This window comes from Hippichthys cyanospilos, chromosome 2 (genome assembly GCF_059441005.1).
Source record: "Hippichthys cyanospilos isolate Australia breed blue-spotted pipefish chromosome 2, RoL_Hcya_1.0, whole genome shotgun sequence".
Taxonomy (NCBI): Eukaryota; Metazoa; Chordata; class Actinopteri; order Syngnathiformes; family Syngnathidae; genus Hippichthys; species Hippichthys cyanospilos.
This window is the reverse complement of record NC_142370.1, coordinates 15,484,869-15,508,461: the sequence shown is the minus strand read 5'-3', so window position 1 is coordinate 15,508,461 and position 23,593 is coordinate 15,484,869. Positions and strand designations below refer to the sequence as shown.

General features: G+C 40.4%; 1 protein-coding gene across 2 annotated transcripts in view; it reads left to right on the top strand.

Moving 5' to 3' along the window:
- The window catches only part of prdm16 (PR domain containing 16), a 192,969-nt gene that overhangs the window by 59,156 nt on the left and 110,220 nt on the right, over positions 1–23,593 (top strand). For both annotated transcript variants that reach the window (XM_088407609.1, XM_088407611.1), the window contains exon 2: positions 10,120–10,547. In XM_088407609.1, the coding sequence (XP_088263735.1) occupies positions 10,120–10,547 (428 nt within the window). The remainder of the gene's footprint in view (positions 1–10,119; positions 10,548–23,593) is intronic.

Here is a 23,593-nt window from a genome sequence, read left to right as displayed (position 1 = left end):
GGGTTTCACATGTTGGATAATATTCATCGATGCAACCGTGTTGGCCATGTGCTACTGTACTGAACTTCTTCTTTATACTCTGGTCTACTTTTATAAGATTCACCATCTCAAAAGTCAACATTCACATGCACTGGCCACAATATTCGGTACACCTGCACACCTGCTAGCCAAGACCAGTAGTTCAATTCTGACTTCGCCTGTTGTAATCAGCTTTCTGCACACCTGTGCAAACTACAAACACACACACACACACACACACACACACACACACACACACACACACACACATTTTTTTTCCAAAAGTGTTAATAATCTCAAATGGCTGTGCCAGTGTACCTAATGAATTGAAGGGTTTGCGTCACAGGCCGTTGTCATCTTTTAGGCTTCAACTCCCCTCACTCAGAGTGATGTTTGCAACTCAATTTGGCAAATGTAAGTCAATATTGATCGTTATTAATATTTATCATGCTTTTGAACGTGTTTTCTTCTGGCACTATTAATCTAACCTGTTAATAAATGTCTGCACAAGCCTCAGCCCCGAGGGCCCTCTTGGGACCGTGGGGTCACTGCACCCGGCAGGAGTCAGTATGCTGTCTTCTTTTTGCCTGGAGGCTTGATCATTCCTTTTAACCTAAACACACAAACAAACACACACACACGGCTGGATGCTCCATTTGGCTCTTTCTTGAAGAAAGACATTCCAACGTTTTGTCCTTTTTTCTGTATAAATGTAAAATATAACATTTCAACTAAATGTGAAATTGTTTATTGAGTCCACGGTTGTTGTGTTGCAAAAACAATACTTTAGCATAATCAATCAGAGACAGATGGGACAATGGATTATTGGAAATTGAAAAACATTACCTTTGGAAGTAATAATAATGACTATATTAAACACAAGGCCGGCTCAGGGGTAGAGTGGCTAGCATGTTCGCTTCACAGTTCAGAGTCCTGAGTTCAAATCCACCTGGCTCCAGCCTTCCTGTGTGAAGTTTGTATGTTCTCCCCGAGCCCGTGTGAGTTCTCTCCAGGCGCTCTGGCTTTCTCCCACATTCTAAAAACAGATAATGGACGGATGGCTATGAAACATAGGTACTGTAATTGCCACCACTTCAGAGGTTTAAATTTGATCGCACGAAAGTATATCTGAAAGAGGAAGTCTAAGTCAAACATTGACAATATGATCTATGAACCCCCACTAGTCTCAACGCGGTATTTCTGATTTTATTAATATTATTTCTTTTATTATTAACGAAGCTGCAAAAATCCACCAGTTTGATTGGTTTGAACAAGGAGGTACTTGTTTAATGTTGACTGAAAATATTTTCATAGTTTCTCAGGGATCAAGTTATGAATCAATCACAACTCATTTGTTTATTGGAGTTGGTCACGTGACATTTGCAAACTGGGAGCAAATGGAAGTAATGGGTGCCCCTTGAGATGAACACCGGTGGATTTTGTTGCTTAATTCATATTCCTCTAACACAATATTAATGAGAATGCTAAATTTAAATTGACGGGCAGGAGGTCTGGAGGAAGACCCGAGAGGACATGAAAGTAGTGAATTACGATTTTTTTTTGCCCCTATGCGACATGTATCTGCAGACAAAGCGGAGACAAGAAAGATGGGAGCGCGCGGTCTATTTTATCTTTCTGTCTTTCCCTCGTGCTTTGCACAAAAGGCCATGGCCAAGAACCTTCCCCTTCACCTCCACAGCTTCCACTTCAAATGCAACAGATTGAAAATATCCTGGCTCAAGTATGACAGCCATTTTTACGTCGCCAGGTACTCCATTCAGCCACCCATTGTGGTACTTCCATTAACACCCACTTAAAGCACGTCCGCCCTGTGTGACATCACGGTGTCTTCAATGTAAATGCGGGCCAGTTTTAGATTGCATTAACATTCAGCTCACTTACAGGTTGCAGATTTCACTCGAAATATTGGAATTGGACATTAATCCCTGCGGTGTGAATTTGTCCTAAGATGGATGCAAATGGGAGTAATGGATGCCCCTTGAGATGAATGAACACCGGTGGATTTTGTTGTTTCATTCATATTCTTCTCACACAATATTAATGAGAATGCTAAATTTAAATTGACGGGCAGGAGGTCTGGAGGAAGACCCGAGAGGACATGAAAGTAGTGAATTACGATTTTTTTTTGCCCCTATGCGACATGTATCTGCAGACAAAGCGGAGACAAGAAAGATGGGAGCGCGCGGTCTATTTTATCTTTCTGTCTTTCCCTCGTGCTTTGCACAAAAGGCCATGGCCAAGAACCTTCCCCTTCACCTCCACAGCTTCCACTTCAAATGCAACAGATTGAAAATATCCTGGCTCAAGTATGACAGCCATTTTTACGTCGCCAGGTACTCCATTCAGCCACCCATTGTGGTACTTCCATTAACACCCACTTAAAGCACGTCCGCCCTGTGTGACATCACGGTGTCTTCAATGTAAATGCGGGCCAGTTTTAGATTGCATTAACATTCAGCTCACTTACAGGTTGCAGATTTCACTCGAAATATTGGAATTGGACATTAATCCCTGCGGTGTGAATTTGTCCTAAGATGGATGCAAATGGGAGTAATGGATGCCCCTTGAGATGAATGAACACCGGTGGATTTTGTTGTTTCATTCATATTCTTCTCACACAATATTAATGAGAATGCTAAATTTAAATTGACGGGCAGGAGGTCTGGAGGAAGACCCGAGAGGACATGAAAGTAGTGAATTACGATTTTTTTTTGCCCCTATGCGACATGTATCTGCAGACAAAGCGGAGACAAGAAAGATGGGAGCGCGCGGTCTATTTTATCTTTCTGTCTTTCCCTCGTGCTTTGCACAAAAGGCCATGGCCAAGAACCTTCCCCTTCACCTCCACAGCTTCCACTTCAAATGCAACAGATTGAAAATATCCTGGCTCAAGTATGACAGCCATTTTTACGTCGCCAGGTACTCCATTCAGCCACCCATTGTGGTACTTCCATTAACACCCACTTAAAGCACGTCCGCCCTGTGTGACATCACGGTGTCTTCAATGTAAATGCGGGCCAGTTTTAGATTGCATTAACATTCAGCTCACTTACAGGTTGCAGATTTCACTCGAAATATTGGAATTGGACATTAATCCCTGCGGTGTGAATTTGTCCTAAGATGGATGCAAATGGGAGTAATGGATGCCCCTTGAGATGAATGAACACCGGTGGATTTTGTTGTTTCATTCATATTCTTCTCACACAATATTAATGAGAATGCTAAATTTAAATTGACGGGCAGGAGGTCTGGAAGAACACCAGAAAGGACATGAAAGTAGTGAATTATGATTTTTTTTGCCCCTATGCGAAATGTATCTGCAGACAAAGCGGAGACAACAAAGATGGGAGCGTGAGGTCTATTTTACTGTATCTTTCTGTCTTTCCCTCGTGCTTTGCACAAATGGCCATGGCCAAGAACATCACCATTCCCCTCCACAAATTCCACTTCAAATGCATCAGATTAAAAATATCCCGGCTCAAGTATGACAGCCATTTTTACGTCGCCAGGTACTCCATTCAGCCACCCATTGCGGTACTTCCATTGACACCCACTTGAAGCACGTCCGCCCTGTCTGACATCACGGTGTCTTCAATGTAATTTGCAAAAAAACAGTGAAGTGTTCTTTCTCTTAATTCATGTATTTGGTCTTAGCTGCTGAACACCAATAAATTGTATAATAGACCGTATCTAAATAGACAGTTGTTTGAACATAAATAAATAATACAATGTCGTCAAAATGGGTCATCATAAAAACAAAGCTAGTGATGACCCAAACTTTTGCATAGTTCAGTTTTTCTGAGCAATGGGCATAAGCGCCCCTGTCAGGAAAAACATATGGGCCTTTGGAGGCTGTGCTTTCTCACTCATCTCCTCCATTTGCGTCCTCCATATGTGTGCGGCTCTCTTTAAGCACTCATTCACTACGAGGACGCCCAGTTTGAGCTCTGCATGTAGCTTGGAAATGTTCCCTGGTGCTTTTACAAGAGGAAACAGTGTGGTGTTTTCGTTCGAAGTGGCTTGATGCTATTGTAGCAGACTGTGCCCCCGTTGCACTCTCACTACATTCACGGAAACACACACAAAACACACACATTACCGCAAACCAGCCTCCCTTTTTCCCTTCTTGTTTTTGATGTCGTTTTTTTTTTTTTTTAATGTACTGTCTGGTAACATGCTTTCATTTTCAATTACACATCATCTTGACTAAATGCTAATCTTCGATGAAAAAAATACACCATACATCAGCTTTCACTCATACGCACTCCTAATCTGAATTTGTTGATTTGAGTTTGACAGCTGTGTCTGGTCTGCTTTCAGAGTAGCTGCCTGGTATTACCGCCTAATCTCTGAGTCCTATAGTGCAACGTTTCCCAGCCAGTGTTTCACTTAATTAGTCAGAAGATATTTACTCGTGGAAAATTCTGCCCTTTGAATCATCTAACACAATTATTAGCAGCCCTGATATTGACAGTTTGTACACACCCCTTTTGCACACCATTTTTTCAAAAGATGGCAGAATACATAAAGATAGATCTTTCACCCTTTCTATTTTTCATAATCTCCCGCAATATGTTGTTCTCAACCTTTATTCAATGATGTACAACCTGAAACATTTTTTATTCCGCTAACTACCTTCTAACATAGCTAAAACATATTTTTAATGAAAAAAAGAATAATAGAAAAACTTAAAAACATGTGATATACTTTCCGTTTCTAATTTATTCAACTGGAATTTGTAGATATATCTCTAGGTTTTACTTACGAAAAAAGATTTTTCCGGTTCATCTGCAAGAAAATGTCAGTAATGACAATGCACATCCATATAAAACTCACCAAAGGTAAGTCATACAACGTTTTACAACAATAAAGTTGTGACATTTCCAAATAAACGTGACCTGTGTTTGAACACTAAACAACCCAAGACTGTCCGGCATGTGCGCTGAGGACATTGTGACGTTACAGACAGCGAGTGAGCTTAATATGTTTACGAAAGTACCTGGCGATGTTGAAATGGATGTCACAGTGGAACTAGAATAGTTTCAATCTGGTAAATTTTAGGAGTAAATTAAGGAGGGGAAGAGCGATTTTTTTTTCTTTTTTCGTGACTTTTCGTGCAGTGCTAGCAATGTCTCTCTCGCTTCCAGTGAGAAAGCAAGCAAGAGTGAGAGGGGGAAAGAGACAGGCAAAATACAACTCACTCTCCCATCTTGGAGTTGTCTTCGACTCGTTTGATATTCTTGTTTTTTCTGCTCCCGCCTTTCTGAGCAGAGAATTATGACGTTTGTCACTTGTTTGTCAATCAGATGAACACGACCTGACCGTTCAGACTGAACAAAAGAACAAAAGATTAGATTCATGTCAGATTTAGTCCTGTGGGTTGCTTGTGAAAAAAAAAACAGCCCATGTCATTCACACTCCCATCAAAAAAATGAAATACAGGTCGGAGGGGGGCAAAAAAAAAAAAAATCTGAATTGTCTCAATTCAGGCGACAAGTGTGACCAATGCCTAAGACTTTCTGGTATAGTGTAGTGGGAAAACACCATGAAGTGTTGCATGTGCCTCACTTTTCTGATGGCACATGTACTCTTCAAAATTTTGGGTCATGTATTGGTGAGTTCATTTTTCAAATCGATCATAATCCACTCTTTCTAACCATTTCGCCCCTGTCACGACACACTGTTCTCCCCAAATTTGGAGTCATGGGAAGAATTCTGCAAAGTTTGGACATTTCCCTGGATACTGTCTTTTCACCAGTGGCCGCCTTTCACTTTTGAATTGAACCAGATCAGTTTACAGACGAAGAAAGATACTGACCGTACATGCGTCTGTGTGTATTGGACAGGGAAATGGGACATGTGCACTTTATGATGGTCGTCTCTGGCGCACATGTCCTATTTCCAGCTCTGTTTTATTGTTATCTGAGCCACAACCATGCCCTTGCAAACCATGCACCTGGCTCCGAAAGACCAAACTATTGTTGACTTTCATCGAAGCTTGTGAACTGCGCAGTTTTTAAATGTTCTCTGCCTGCCTGCAATTAGAATTGTTTATTTGATTACGATTTTTGTGAGAGTCCTCGTTATGTTTTTCCTCCCTCAGCGAGTGCAATGGCTCCCATTTGGAAAGTTCTTCCCAGATTTAATCTATGCAATGGATTTTGTTCCTCAGCCAGGGTTAACAGTCCAATTTCTGCAGGCTACAAAGCACGTGTTTGTGTGCGTCCAGGCAGACAGCAGAAAATGATGGCAGATCTCTATCTCTCTGCGTTTAAGTCCAGAGTGCTGCGATTAAACTCAACCACAAAACACTTTACCCGTTGTAAGACCCTTTCGATCAAACAGCTGAATTTCATCTCAGTGTCAACTTATTTTGCCATGGCAACACTGATATCTATGTTATCAGACTTTTATATTTCTTGCCCCTTGCCTTTGTAAGTGTATTTTCTGTGTATTTTCATTGAACTGTACTACTGCTGTTGTGCAGCAGTTACGTGATATCATCTTTACCGGCAACACCATTTGTGCTTGTGTGTGAGTGAAGTCACAGCTACTTCAGATTCAAACAGATGTTTGTGCGTTCGCTCATACCTGCCCTTTGGTATAGCAAGTGTTGCTGCAAAGCAAAAAGGTCTGTTTATGGCATGCATTTGTAATTTATCAACTCAAACTGGATGCCTTCATGTGGCTTACGCCTGGCTCTCAGGCAGAGTTTTCCGCTGGAATAACAGCCATTGAACACAAGCAGCCCATTGTAGCCGCAGCCAGGATCGGGACCCCCAAGGTGCGAATTAATGAATGACCCCTGATGTAATCAGGATAAATAGCTGCCCGTAAAAGAGAAGGAGATGGTGAGAGGAGCAGGGAGAGAAAGAACAACATCGGGAGCCAGCGAGAGGAATGCACTATCTGGCTCTGTTGTTATTTTAGAGGTCTATTGGGAAGCGAAGCTAACGTCTCTCCTTTGGCTTTCTGAGACTCAGAACTAACAGAGATGTTTGAAAGGAGCCCGGCCGTCGGTTTTCTTTGCCTCCTCTTTTCCGTCTCTTTCGTGGCATGCTGTTTTTTACTGGTTAGAGCAGGGAGTCTCAAACTGCGCATTAAACGTGCTTTAATCGTCTGGAGTCATAATTACCTATTTTAACATTTTTATCGCCCTCTAAATATTATCTCTGCAAAATGAAAGATTAGATATCAACATGTTTTTTCAACTTCCATTGTGTACAGTACTTTTAAAAATGGGGAGAGGGGGATAACTGCTAAAGGTTGTATTTCATTGAAACGTCTGGCAAAAAATAATCTAAAACATCTTTCCTTCATCTTTTGAGCCCCCCAACCCCCCCCCCCCCCCCCACACACACACACACACACAAAAGAAGAACATTTATTAGTATGCACAGGACTGTCATGTTTAATCATACAAAATGAATGCCACTGCAAGTTCTAAAAATAATTGTTTAACATACAGGATTAAAAATAAAATACAAAATCAAAAATAGTTCATGACATTATTGCACAGTCCTTAATAACTATGGACTACTGAACTGGAAAAATATTATTTTTATGGTCTCCTGTCTTGCACATAAAATGTGTCATCATTGCAACAGAGGTTACTAGGTGGGGTACATGAGGAAACTAGGAAATTTCTCTAAACAGAGGTTGATTTGGTCAGTTTTTTTTTCTATTCATTAAATGGTTTCACTGATAATCAAATTTGTCAACATTAAAACTTGTAAGGTTATTAGTAGTGTTGTTTTTTAAAAACTTTATATGTATTGAGTATACATTCTGGTTGTTTCTCTTTTGTTTTTGTGTTTTTTTTTTTTTTTTGGTCTGTTAAAGTGCTTTATATTTGTGGTAGTTTCTTTATATTAGTCATGTTCGTCATGGCAGCAGGAATACAGATGAAAATGAGCTTTGTGGCTATAATTAGGCGCATTAGCATTTTATTTTTAACATTAATGCACATTGTTTTTATATAACAAATAAATTAGGTCACAAACAAAACATAAATCCCACATTACACTGTGCTAAACTGTGTCCACCCAGGCCTGTGAAGCCCTTTCTGAGACTATTTTATGATTAAAATGATTTGTGAATGTGAAAAAAAAACTTAGTACACTTAGTACACAGTAACTTTAAACTTGAACAGTGAGACTTTCTTTGAGATAAAAGCAAACACAAATGCGGAAAGATGAAGTAGATGTACTGTATACTAAAGCAGAGTTAACAAAACAACAATTTTGGATTGATTATGAAATGTGAATCCTATTTGAATTTTTAAAATTCAAGTGTTTTTCATTTTGTGCAATTTAATGAAGTGTATATAAAGAGTGTACATTGAGTCAAGTCATCTGTGCATTTTATGTGTACAGGGGCTCTTAAAGCCAAACTTAATAGATTTTCCAAGGCTTGTCAAAATTTCTCCCGTTGGGTCAAGTGTTAGTGAGAGTCGAGGAGTGAGAGGGATAGCAAAGGAAAAAAGTGTTTAACAGCCTGAAAACATTTTTGATTGTAAAGTGGGAGCTGTGCGCCCGATTTGAACTCCTATGTAACGGTGATCATTAAAGAAAAAAAAAAAAATCCCGCCAAAATCGCTGAATGACGCAAAATCGGTCATAAAAGAAAGAATTTAACTGCTGTAACTTTATGAGATGTCTCCTGGAGCCTTGTGGAGCAGCTTCAACTTTGCCAAGCATTGGACAGCCACAGTCCAGTGCTTTGCTAGTTTTACGTTTCACATTAAAAACTTACATGTCAGTTAATTTAACAGCGTTCACAGGCCACATCTGCAGCCAGGCGGGAGGCCAAATATTTAGCAAAGAACAAAGAGGGATGATCTGTGCTGTGAATGAGATCCTATGATTCCACAAGTGTTTGATTAGCTCATTCAATACATCTCCAAGCACTTCCCGTACAACCTCATTACCATGACAGCACTGAAACATAACCTACATACGGCACTTATGAGTGATGCATTTCAAACATCACATGCTATTTAACTAAATACATTGAAGTATAATATAAAACCTGTTGGTGCTAACGACTACCTGGGAAGAGCTTGCAAACCTAGAGTGTGCCACTACATGAAGGGAGGAGAGTAAATTTAAAAACCCTGCTAATATCATTTTGGGCTGAGCTAGCCAAATGTTGGCCAGTCCACACTTAAATAGGACCCATTTGAAAAACACACACACACACACGCACACAAACACACACATATATATGTACAGTATATGCAAATCAACGTTTTTGTTGTATACTGTATATTCAACGATCAACACTCAGGTCTAATAATAGGTAATTGTATCACATAAGTCGCTGCATAACGAGAGTCTGACACTACGATCTATATGCTAAGGCTACCCTAAATATGTTAACGTAGAGTAGGGGTAATTAGCTTGCAAAATATTGGTCTCTCTGAGACACCGTAGTGTGTCTGTCCTTCAAAATTGTTGCATTCTTTTCACATCCAGATTACATGAAATTCTGCACACTGTCACAGGACAAATGATATAAAAGGAATTTGACTTTCCAAAGAGACACTAAGGGCCCTTTTTGGCAGACTGGTGCTAGTGCAATTTAATGCGGGCACTGGTGCAGATTTGGTCTACTGTCTTTTGGGTGATGTTGCGCTTGTCATAGTTTTTTGGCACAGATGTGCTTCCTTGCCCTGATGCACTGGCAATTTGGTGACAGAAAGAAGATTGTGCTAATGAAAACCAGGTGTCTTAATTTTAGTGCCGGGTAAAGTTTGGTTTGGCGTGTTTGTGAATTTGGCCGGGTAGATGCTAATTTGGTTACAAAAAGTAGAGTAGATTTCAGACTGCCTAAAAAGTGGCCTATTATTCGGGGTATGTGACGAAACACAATTTTAGAGCGCTAGATGGGGCTGCTGATGGAGAGATTCTGCGCCTCGCAACGCATATGTATTTCATCCTACAAAGGATGGAGGATTATTGGTAGAAATTAATTCATGAAAAAAATGACATATACTATCATCTTTAAAATGTTTGACGGGCAACCGTGACTTCCCATTGCAACCTTTTAACAGTAAGTTATGTCTTTTTTGCGTGTCAGATGACAGTGAGCCAGTGGACAGCATGTACGACACAGAGGCCGAGCTCCGGGGCTTTGCGGCCAGCGGCATTTGCACTGACAGTCCCGAAGACGACGCAGAGGACGGTGTCCTCGTGTCTCCCCTACCCTCACCGACTCCCTCCCATCCAAACAACCACCACTTGCTGCTGCACCCCCACATATACAACACCCACCATCACCTTCATAACAATAACAGCAGCAGCAATGACCAGGACTTCACCACGCCCAAGGAAGGCTCGCCCTACGAGGTGCCCGTCTACATTCCAGACGACATTCCCATTCCCGCCGATCTGGAGTTGCGGGAGTCTTCGGTGCCAGGTGCAGGATTGGGTGTGTGGGCCAAGACTCGCATTGGGGCCGGCGAGAGGTTCGGCCTGCACAACAAAGGCAGCTCCTTCGGATGGGAGGTACGGATCAACCTGGTTTCTGCTTTTGTTTTTATGCCCTTCTCCATCTTCATAGTAACTGTCTATCACCTTTGACCTCTTCAGTGTGAAAGCACAAACAGCAATACTGTAAGTGCATATGATCTTAATGGAAGGAGGAGGGGTGGCAGGTAATGCTGTGAGAAGGCTGAGAGATGAATGAGTCTTTCTGCATTCACACATTCACATTTCCAGCAATCACAGTTCATTCACGGCCATCTATCTCATCATCATAGCGGGAGCCAGCTCCATTTGCATTCCCATCTCATGATTGGACCTCATCTTTGACTACACACGCACACCAACACGCGCACACGCACACACGCGCACACATGCAATGTCAAATGGAAAAATCGTGCTGATTAGTGGAGGTATCAGCTTTTCTGGGCGTCGGCCTAAGCGGGCATGCTCATTTGGTCACGCCACCTGATATGGAAATGGAAGAAGCATGACCGAATGCGATGGCGGCATATTGCACTATTAATTTTCATTTTGACATGACATTAGGCTATATTGAAGTAGCTTCGGTAAGCTCATTAAGAAAAGAAAGTCAACTGGTCTTTGTCTGTTCCCATCCCTCTCGTGTGGCCAATCAGACATGAAATGTTCTGGCTCGCTTCTCATTTCGCTGATTCCATGTCGGACCGCTCATTCACGGCCCGTGACGTGATTGTTACTGTGTAGTTAAATCTTGCGGATACTTAGTTTGGCCTGCACTACGGTGTCATAACGTACAATATATTGGTTCAGCACCATTATGTACCAATCCACAGGTTATTCTGCTTCAGTCTGATTTGTAATTTTAAATTTGTGCACTCTTTGCTCAAATAAAGAAAACAAAGCAAAACAAAAACACTGTTCAGCAAGTTATGGCTTCCAACTTAAAAAAATGAATCAATTGTTTATATGAGAAGACTAAAATATACGTAAACAATGAGTCGGATATGGAACAGAAAAGTGTTGTTCAGAAAGTGTATGTTACAGGAAAAGAATCACATTAGAGGATTAAATATATCTATTAAAACAGTTTTTGTAACTTTTTTTTTTGTTTTACGTTAATTGCAACATTGTACCTAATCTGTTAGAAACTTTACAGAAAATTGTTTTTGAAAAAAACGCAACTCATCCCGATCAATATAGAAAATAATTGCTATTAACTAGTGACAGTTTTAATTGCCCTATATGTATATATGAAGCGTTTTGCCCAAATCAGGCTTTAACCAAAATTTAGCTATTAATACATTATTTTTCTACACTTGAGCCGTTTTATAATACATAGAGGTAACTCAAAAATGGACCAAGTTATGCATTTTGAATGTTGCCAAGTTGAAATCTCTAGTTTTGAGAAAAACAAATAAAGTTCATCTTTTAATGATGCACATTTTCTACTAACTTCTCATTTTTATGCACTTCATTCAATTTTAATGTGAACCTTCTGGCTGCTGCAGGGAAATCAAAGTTGAGATGTTAAGGAGGTTGTTCATGGAGGAGTCTAAAAATGTACATCAATGTAAAAAAAACAGTTGTACACACCCTTTATTTCATTACAAATTCAATATAAAAATGATTTAATAGAAAACGCTTAGACAAATTGGACAACCATGTCATTGAAGTCTTCTTGAGGAAAGAAAGACGATTTTGCGTTAAAATAAGTGTTTGGGAGGGACAACCGTGTTGGTGCAAGCATTTTATTAATTTATTATTTCATTTTTTTATATGTTCCTGTAATTTCAATTCAATCATCTTCAATCAATGGTAAATAAATATAATAACAACAAAAAATACATTCTCACTCTTCTGCAATGTGTAAATAATGCGCATTGGTGCAGCTGTGTGATTGTAGTGAAAGTTGTGTCACTGTGTCACTGTCGCTTGTAGGCCTATTTTCAAGAACAAATGAAAAACATTTGTTTACTTCTATTTTGAATAGAAAGTGGGTTTAAGGACTTGTTGTTTTTCTTACATTGAACTGCAATTTGTAAATTAGTATACAATCTTGTTCAAGCTTGCCAGCTTTTGGTGGACTTAATAATTTCATTTTATTTTATTTTTTATTAGAATTTTTTTTAAGTTTTTAAATACCACGTATACTGATAAGTTTTAATTGCTGATTTTGGTTTATTGATGTTTAGATGCTCCAGAAAATAGTCTGTGTGATGCAACGCCCAGTAATAAACGTGTGCTTCTGTATATGATTTCTCCAACCGTGGTGTCATAAATGATGGTATTATGAGGGGTATTTATTCCAGTCTCACTAAGTCAATGAAGGTCTAAGTGTGAAATGCACAGACTGCCACTATATATATATATATATATATATATATATATATATATATATATATATATATATATATATATATATATATATATATATATATATATATATCAAACTGAATCGGAGCACATCACGCTACTTGCCAGCAACCCCACCTCCACCAACAACAACAAAAACACATGACTCTTATTACAAAAACCTTGATGGGCATTTAATACCTGTAAGTTAATGAAAAAAAGAATAATAGAAAAATTTAAAAACATTTTATATATATATATATATATATATATATATATATATATATATATATATATATATATATATATATATATATATATATATATATATATAGTGCATGATGGTAAGTTTTGAAGCAAACACTGGACAACATGTCCCACAAAAGCAAAAATATGATCGTTTGATGCTCTCTAAACTGATCTCTGATGAAATATGCTCAGTGCCTGTGCAACCTCAGTGTAGGTTATTTCCACAGCCTTCATTTCATTCGGAGAAGTTGTAGAATGTGTTGGTGATTAAAGAACACTTGTGCATGCATGCTGAGTGGCAGAGTTTCCCTGTTTAACATTCATATTATGCGTTGCCATTCAAGGTGCAAAGGTTAATACTACAAAAAGGACAAGCACAAAGTATTTTCTTTCTTTTGTCTCCCTGTGTCGAACAACTGCATATTGATTGGCTGTTAGGTACAGCCAACAGCTTCATTTTTAACAGACAATTTATAAACATTGAGTAAGAAATAAAAGTGCACACCGCCACCCTGACTAGATACATAAGTTACGCAGTTAGGACTTTTGCATTAATATATACAGTGGGCCCCCGTGTTACGAGATTAATCCGTTCCGTGGTTGGGCTCGTAAGGCGAATTCACCATACAGGGAGGTAATCCAAACCTATGTTGAATAGCAAATGCGTTTAAACCCCCGGGTAAAAACGTCAAAATTGTACATACATATTTAAAATTTGTACCAAAATAGTATCGTAAGAGCTACGTATATAAACTATAGTATACATGTATACAATCAGAAACTATCATAAATAAAAAATATAGAAGGGATTTATCTACCTTTGAGTGGTGCTTGTTGTGCCCATATTCCCTAGTAAGGGTAGCCTAGGCTAGGCTATCTTACCCCATTCAACTTGAATTAAGCAGTAAAATGCACTATAAATACGGTTTTGTAACCACTCACAATCAAACAAAGCTTTACCGTTGCGCCATTTGGAAACAAGTGAACCCGACCAATAGCAGAACATCTCCGTGGGGAGACGCCAACCAATAGCAGAACATCTCCGTGGGGAGACGCCAACCAATAGCAGACCAGCATTGTAGTGACACATTGCATTGAAGCAGTTTGACGGCAATAGTAAAAAAGTGCAATTACCTAAAAACACCAGCAGATGGAGGCAAAATAAAACAAATACAGCCAACCCCCTAGGGTCATTACAGTTGTTTTTGTCGAAAAGCCATGAAAATACTGTAGAGAGGGAACAAAATAACCCCAAAATAATCCACATCTCAACATGAACAAAACGTAAGACAGGGATGCTGTAACACGGGGGTCCACTGTATTTATTTTCATGTGAATTGTTCATGACATGCAACATATTTATTTTTATTTCCAGTGAGATTCACCCCTTAAGGTCCCTTCTGTTTTCATTCAAGCAAAAACATGTGGCGTTTGGTTCCCAATTGCAGATGAGCGATTGATCAGTCGTGTCTCCTCCTGCTTCATGCTCGTTGAAGGACTGGCTGTGTCTCAAGCCGTATTATTACTACACATTTCCTGTCTAATGGCTGGAACCCTTCAGGGGCTATCCTCGCCCAGACCCTTATCAGAGAAAGTCATAACAGTTGGCCTGTTGATAATCACAGACAGACTCCCCAAGGACTGCTGTGTGCCCATTTTCACCATCTACTCATCTAATGCCTGTGCTCTTAGACAAATAGACAGGCAGACCTGTGCAAGACTGAAATGGAAGTATGCTCAGTTCCTCCTCTGTGAAGGTATGAATGTGAGATTGAATGGTTGCTTGTCTATATGACTAAACAATTATGGGTGTACCTTCTGCCTAAAGTCAGCTGGCATAGGCTCTTTCCCAACCATCAACAGAATACATACAATAACAATATTCATAGTCATAACATTACTGTTACCATTTAAAGCAAGACCTATATTAGCCTTTTGCTTTAAATTGCATGAAATTAAAAGCAATGTATTTATTGTTGTCATTTGAAATTTGTCATTTCTAATCGTAGAACTTCTCAAACAATGTGCCCAATAGTGGTATCAGGATGAGTATAATACCTTGAAATTAGGTCAGGTTTCAGCTCTCCATCCATCCATTGTCTTACCTGCTTTTCTCTCACAGGAGATTGCAGGCGTGCTAGAGCCTATTTCAGCTATCTTTGGGCAGTGGCAGGGTACAATCAGAACCGATTGCCAGTACACAAACAGAAACAACCATTGGAACTCAGAAACACACCAAAGGACAGTTTAGAGTTTCCAATACAACTACCATGCAAGTTTTTGGAATGTGGATGGAAACTGGAGTTCCCAGAGAATACCCACGGAGGCAAAGGGAGAACCTAAAAAAATCCACGCAGGAAGGCCGCAGCCAGAAGCAAACCCACGAAATTGAGGAATAATACATTTTAAGGACATGAAATAATTCATCCATCCATCTATTTCCTATAGCTGCTTATAGTCATTAGGGTCGCTGGCTTGCTGCTGCCTATCCCAGCTGCCTACCGGCATTGAAACTCTGATGAAAACCTGGCATTCTAGAACTGTGAGTGGATGTTAAGTCGTGGCGTAGAGGGGCGAGGGTGGTGAAAGAAGAGCGAGGCTAAGAGGAAGCCCACTATTGTCTGTCTCGGGGCATCGGGGGGACTGGAAGACGTGTTAATTCAGACTCATTTCAGCGAGACGGACAGCTCAATCTAAGAGCCGCTTTGCTGCAGGCCATGGCCATTCTCTCCTGCCTCACACTGCCTCTTTGGGTCACTGCCGAGTCATCCATTTAAAAACCATTATGCTTCCCCTTTAGCGCAACATGATAGAACACCGGGGCCCCAATTCTGTAGTATGCGAGAGTGTGTGTGTGTGTAGGGAGCGCTAACCCCTCAGGATAGAAAAGGCCTTCGCAAAAGCCCCCAGAGAGGTCCAGCGTGGGGATCTGCTGTCAGAGCGGCTGCTGCTATTATCTGACTGCTAGACTGGCCTGGCTCTCGCTATTGATAGAGACGTGTCATGATACAATAGCTGCAGCAATTGAGATCTTTACTAAAATGACTCACTGATCTCACGACTCTTGTTCAGACCTGCACCACATGAGGATGTTTTTTTTGGCAAAAGCAGGGCATGAGGTACTTGCGAGTGTACAAATAGAGAAATAACAACATGTCCGTTTTTCTAAACGTCTGAAAAAAGATGAAATATATTTCACCTCAGCCTTACATGTGCTGTATTTAGGATTAAATTGCACTAAAATGATCTTAAATTTCTCTTTAGCTTTCATTTCTTTGACAGTATCTCCACTGGTTTTGTCCATAGGGCTCTCAAATACAAAATACATTTTCCTCATTCTAATAATTGGGTCGCAGGCTTGCTGATGCCTATCCCAACTGACTGCGAGCAGGAGGCAGAGGACACCTTGAACTGGTTGTCAGGCAATTGCTGGTCAGAGACTAACAACCAGTCACACACCAAAGGATAATTTAGTATGTCCACGCATGTTTTTGGAGTGTGGGAGGAAGCCGGAATGCCTGGAGAGAACCCATGCGGGCTCGGGGATAACATGCAAACTCCACACAGTAAGGCCAGAGTGAGGTGGATTTGAACTCAGGTCCCTGAACTGTGAGGCGGACATGCTAATCACTGCCCCATCGAGCCGCCTCATCAAATGGCATTACATTATCGAAGTACAAAATTGTAACCTATTTTTATTATCGGCAACGTAAGAGCTTACTTTAACAGTATTTTTAATGTGTTTTTTTTGTTTTGACGAGGTGCCAGACCATTTGTATATCTTGGGTGAACTATTTGATGACGAAAACATTTTGAAGCAGGTCAAAAGAGAATGATTAACTTTGTCGCGGTATGAACTTTTAAAATTGCACTTGTACTGGATTCCAATAGAATACCTTCAAAAGTACCCAGTGAGTGGAAATGATATTTGTCTTTCGCTGGTGGGACGAGTTTGTTGCAAAGGCAAACGGCTTTCTTCCCGTCTCGCATTCTTTTTCTGTTGACTTTTTTTTGGGGTGATTTTCCATATCAGTGCCATTCATCCAGTGATGTGTGGAAAGTCAGAAATATGCTAGCTCTTCTGTTTACCCTCTCGTTGACACAGTGATAGGAACAAGACGCCTGCTGGGTACTCTTATATAAAGCTAAATTCCTACGTGACATGTGTCTATCCAACAATGGCATCAGGCATCTAACACACCAAGCGTTTATTAATACATCTTTTTTCTTTCTCTCAGTGGCAGCTTTCTTCTTTTACTTCTTGCGCACCTCGTACTCTTTGTTGCTGGCCTTTTGAGGCTGAGCCAAAATAATGTTCACGTCTCTGAACGAAGAGGTCCTGGCGCACCCTGACACTTATCTGTTTTGACCCACCTTTTGCCTCCCACACTGTTTGCCTGCCTTTTGTGTTTGGCCTGCGGAGTGTTCCTATGCCTAAGATTCCTCTGAAAGGCATTCAAGAGGTGCAGCTTGAAATGAGCCTGATTTCTTCACTTCCTGTAGAATTCTGCTCTTTATCATAATTATTTGGAACATGCATTTTATTATGATTATTGTAGTTTGTTGCTGTTGTTTTTGTTGTTATAATAATTATTATCATTATTTTTGTTATGTGCTGTGTTGATGCTTCATTTAATCCCTGTGTCATATTTAGCATGTTTTTCAATATTAACTGGCATTGCATGCATTCTAATCTGTTTGTTTTCCGATTTTAGGAGTGAATAGTACTAACAAATATTAATATGGAGATGCCATTTTTTCACGATTTTCTAGTGTCCCCTAGAGGCCACCATGGCAACCTTACAGCACTTACATTGTCTAAGCTTGCTCTGTATTGAGTGGAAGTAAGCTGTTACTAACTGCACTTCAAGAAAATCTCGCACAAATCTATTTTTTCATCACATCATTGACCGCCTGTAGTCCTAACATCATGTTAGTTAACTTGAACACCCTACTGTGAGTGAAGCACTCCACATAAATGGGGTCATTATCATGTCTTTTATTAATCAAATCAGAGGCATGCTCTGAAGAACATGGCCTTAAACTGAGAGCACTTCTTTTTTAAAGTCATTTCACAGTGTGGGTCGGGGGCCACCTCATTCTTGATTTTGCACAGTCTCAGTGGAATTATGTATCTTAAAATCTTATAACAAAAATGTTCGTACTGTTTGTACTGTATGTTTGCAGTATTACAGAATGCAAAATATGCAAACGACAGTATGTTTTTATGAATTTAACTTTTTTTTTTTAAATCACAGTATTATTGACTAACAGTGTGCGGTTTTCCGTCATCATTATGTGACTTTGACAGAAACCCCAAGTTTACACATGGCACAAAAACACCAGAGGGAGAATAAGCCCAAAAGTCCCCAGCTCGCGTGCTATAATATCTTCCACTCACGTCCATTTTATGTAGGTTTTAAACATGCCATTAGCCAATTTAATCCAATTTTCTCTGCTTTCGGAGCACTCCGGTGGAACAGATTCCATCTAATATTAAACATATGGTCACTCTTACCCGGAGAATCACCGCAGTAGCATTAGGCTTTTTTTTTTTTTTTTTTAACTTAAGGAGCCATTAAAGACGAGTCTCCTGTGGGCTAGCGCAAACTGTTGTCATTTATTCTCAATGAACATGGTAGTTGATAACGAGGAAGCAGGGCAGCAAATTAATTGTCAGGTTTGATAAGAATCTTGATGCCTTATCATTTGTTCATAAGTCGTTACCACATCTGTTAATTAGTTAGTAAATGAATAAGATGAAAGTGGTGCAGGCTTCCGAGGAAACGCATGCGTTAAATTCATCCTTCGTTGACGAGAGCGGAACTTGACAAATGTTGTCGCTGGGATTTGGGCTGTTATTAGTTGGTCATTGATTTCAGACCGCAGTCACTCCAGCCAAGCATTTTCAATAGAACCTCTTGTTTGTGTGAGTAACACACACACACACACACACACAAATGTGCACGCACGCACACACACAGTCCCTCTCAATGCTATCCTTTATTGCGCAAGGTTTCCCTTAGCATAGTGCCTTGAACATCCATTTAAAAGTAGCACATGGGCCCATTATTCCCTAGTGGAGAAGCCCAGGTAACTGCTGTCCCATGCAGCCGCCCCCTTCCTCTCTATCCATTTGAAGCCAGATAAAGCCCCAACGTTCATCACTACCCTGATGAATAGGCCCATCAGTTGGAGAGCCTCAGGGCAGGAATAGACAATGAGGCAGTCTTCACATTCATCAAATGCTGTTTATTTTGTTGATTTGTCCAAGTCATCCTTTTCCTCCTTCACAACTGCGGAAGTGGATGGCTTGATTTTCAACAAAGTCATCGAAGTTAACTCCGCTCCAAATACGCCACCACTTCATTAGGTATGTCTAAGCAATGCAAGCAAAGTCCAATTATTAAATATTTGACCTTAAAAAACAACAAAACGACCATGTTCAGTTTATTATTAGGTCAGTTTGATTTTAGTAATGATGTGGACGCTGAGATAGTTTGTTCATTCGCATACTAGCAGGAAGCAAACTCTCTTTTCACTCTGCATAGATGTCCACGGCACTCGTTCAACCTGCTCTTCCACTCGTGGGAAAATAGCAATAATGTTTGCATCTTAACGAGGTCATTACCAATTCATCAAGTTCTCATGGCTGTTGTGCTTGATTTTCTTTAATCACGTACGCAACACCTCGACTACTGTTTATAATTACTAAGTTCTTTTTTTGTTTCAGCCAGTCACCATCAAGAACTTGTTGAAAATAGCTAAACTTGCAATATGCATTTGCAGCCATGTTACCAGTACATCAGCAAACAAGCACTGAGAACCAACATAAAATTGCAAATGACTGGTAAGTCCAGATCTCAATCTGTGTTGTTTGTTTCACACACAACTGAACAGCTGCACCCTGAGATGTCTCCACCTTTTAAGTCGAATCTTAGGATACAAAGACCTGTTTTGTGCACTTTGTCTATTAATCATCTTAGAACCTGAGCCACACTGTGCATAACTCCAAATCTGTCAGCTTTCCTCCACTAAATCGAGCTCACACTGGAAGGTTTCTCTAATAGCTTTATAAGTTTGAGTCAGCATTCCAATTTACACAATTTAGTCATAGATGTTGTAGCTTGTTTTTAATTGTGCGCCTTCTGATGAACGATGATGGTCACAATTGGAGTGAACAAAAATCTCCAGAGGTTCTCACCACTAAAATATCCTGAACTTAACAGTCAAGTGTGAGTCATTGTATAACAGGGGACACCATTACAAAATCTTTCACCTTTAGTTACTGTGAAAAAAGACATCCTAAGTGACCTGTATTCTCGTCAAGACCAATAATGAAGAGGATTTTCTTTGCAATGTCCTTCCGCATATGCTTGAACTCCTTAGACAAATTGCAAAATATAGATGTATGTTTAATGCTGGCAACACTGAAATAATAATAATAATAATAATAATAATAATAATAATAATAATAAAAATAATAATAACTATTATTATTATTATTATTATTATTATTATTATTATTATTACTACTATTATTATTATTATTTTGGCCCTTATAGCTTATGATTCTTATCAAACTTTACCTACAAAGTTCCTGTTTTTCCACTTGAACATATATTGTGTTCTGCAGCATGTCAACTGGTATCAATGCAAGAAAACAGTTTAAATAATCTTCTAAGTAAAGCAATGTCAAAAAAATAGATAGAACTACAAAAATATTGGGTGTGACATTTTATTGGAAAGATGATTGCCACAAATAAACTTGTTTGATTGATTCACTATATTATACTTATTAATCTAAAGATTTTTCCAGTGACTGACGTTACTTGTAGAACCGATGTGCTCTGTTGCACCCCTCGTCCCTCCATCTTCTTGTTTCCGCAGAACACAAGTTGTTTAGATTGCGCTCGTTAGATCCATCCATTTTTCCAACCATGTTCACACCCTGCTTGCCATACTCTATCTCAATAATCGATTATTTCACCCTGGTTTACACAACATTTTTAGGATGAGGCTAATTTTGTACAGATGTAGTAAGATGCTGTGAAACTCTTACTGCCAATTACATTTTTCAAATACATTTTGAAGGACAGTCAATTTGTGATGAGTGTTGCTGTTGTGCTGTTAAATTACAGGTATTCAATCAATCAATCAAATTTTATTTATATAGCCCTAAATCACCGAAGTCTCAAAGGGCTTCACAGAATGAAAAGAGGTCATACAGAGACATCTTTTCAATGTAAGGTACACAACAGCATCCCCTGTCAAAGCTCCCAGAAGGGGAAGGAAAAACTCAAAAACCCCAATTTGGGGAAAATCAGAAACCTCCAGAAGGGACCACAGGTGGGAGGAGCCCCCTTCCAGGCCCACAGGTTGAAGTGGATGCTGCATGTACCGAACACAGACAATTAAATGCCCATGGTATTAAATGCCCATCAAGGTTTTTGTAGTAAGAGACATGTGTTTTTGTTGTTGTTGGTGGAGGTGGGGTTGCTGGCAAGTAGCCTGATATGCTCCGATTCAGCAAATGCGTATTTTGATATATATATATATATATATATATATATATATATATATATATATATATATATATATATATATATATATATGGTGGCAATTGTAATTTATTGATCTTTCACTCGCCATCCTCAACATGATGATTGCCCCCCCCCCCCCCCCTTTCCTCCCCTTTTCCGGGGCCCTGGTGCTTCTAATTCTGTTTTATCAGCCAAGTAATTTAGCCACCTCAGCTTGGGTTTCTGTTGCGCAGCGAGAGGCCTCATTGTCCTGCCCCGCTGTTGCCGAGATAAACCTACAGATTGAACAAAGTCCGTGCTGACCTTTACAGACTCCTGAGTCTTTCTCCCTGTGCACCTCTAACATGGAATCGGCGATCCTCGAGCTCCTTCCTCATAAGGAAAGAGGGGCTCAGGCCACATCAGGTAGGAGGAAGCAGGAGGATGCGTGTGTGAGTGAAGTGAAAGACTGACTGACAGTGTGTGGGGGGTCAGAGTGAGATGGACAGGGAAGAAGGATTAGGATGGCTGACTAAGCCTGTCTATATTTCCAATGGCACTTTCCTCTAAGTGGGAGGCCACGGAAGGGGAAAAATGCATAGCAAGCAAAGCATTCAAGTGTGTAGCTCTCTGTCTTCTTCGAACTACTCGGGAGCGCTTTTGTGAGAGGACTTAATAAAAATGACATGAAGATCTTTGACAAAGAGCGTTTGTCTCTTTATTCTGTGTGCCCATATAATAAAGTCAGTGTTTTCCTCTATCGACGTCTGTCAATTTTTACCAAGTCTGATGGATTGACGCGCGTAGTTAAATGACTTGGAAAAAAGTGGGTGTAGACGTTTTGGGCACAATGCAAGAGGAGAGTCCTCTCCAATGTGAACGGCTGTCTTCCTTTTGGAAGCCACTCGAAGAGCCCTTCATGCCGCAAATCCTCTCAGCCCTTTATTCCGGCCTTCTGTCGGCCAGGCAGGGGAGCTAGTCGAAAAGCCTTGTAGTAAAGGATTGGGACGGAGCTACTGGCGGGTGGCGGGATGGTGGAGGATGGGCCAAGTTTAAATGAGGGCTTCCAAGTTAAGGACGAGGAATTCCAAACTATCTGCACCACTATATCCCTTGATCAGGGTGGCCTTGTGTTCATCCCACCCGCCATCCCTTCATACAGCCCTCGCCCCCACCCTCATCAGCCCACCGCCACCTGCCTGCAAGCCACCGCAGTGTTCCCAGGGAGATGAGCGCAACGGAGAAGAAGGCCCACAAGGGATTAACTTTTCACATGGCTGGGAGTCCTCGTCTCAAAAGACCTGACAGCCCCAGACGGCTTGATTAAAAAAGAAAAGAAGAGGAAAGGAGGGGGGGTACGAGAGGAGTAGAAGAGGGGGAATTCTTCACATGATGGCCCTGAGAGAGATTTTGGATATTGGGTGTCTTTCTTTCCCCCGGCATCCAAAGTCCCTGTTTCATAGTTGAGAATGAGCAACTTGTTCCTTTTTTTTCTCTGTGGGGACCGGTGGCTTTTCATTCCATATTCTGGAATAAATGCATTCTGACATCAATCACAATGATCTGTTTGTATCATTTGTGTACACCCCCTCCATAAAAAGTTATGTTGCGGTGCATGTCAGCGTTACATTACAGTCAAGGAAGACATGGGGAGAGAATCGCCGAACCGTTGCCGGCTTAAAGTTCTAGTGTTCAAATGGCAAGGCGCCGTATTTCCCTTCACTCTATCCCCAGATAAACCGGACCTCTCAGGTTTGTCGGTGAGAAAGAGAAGACCGAAATCACAACAAACTCCTCTACTGAAGTGAAGATGGGGTTTGCCTTTCCACTAAGGCGAGCAGATCAGCAACTTAACCTGGCAGGACAGTGGGCCACTTAATACCTCCCCATCTTGTCCGTGTAACAGAGTGGCCCGTCAGGCGGGTCAGCGAAGGTAGCAGAGAGTCATCTTACCATCACCTCATG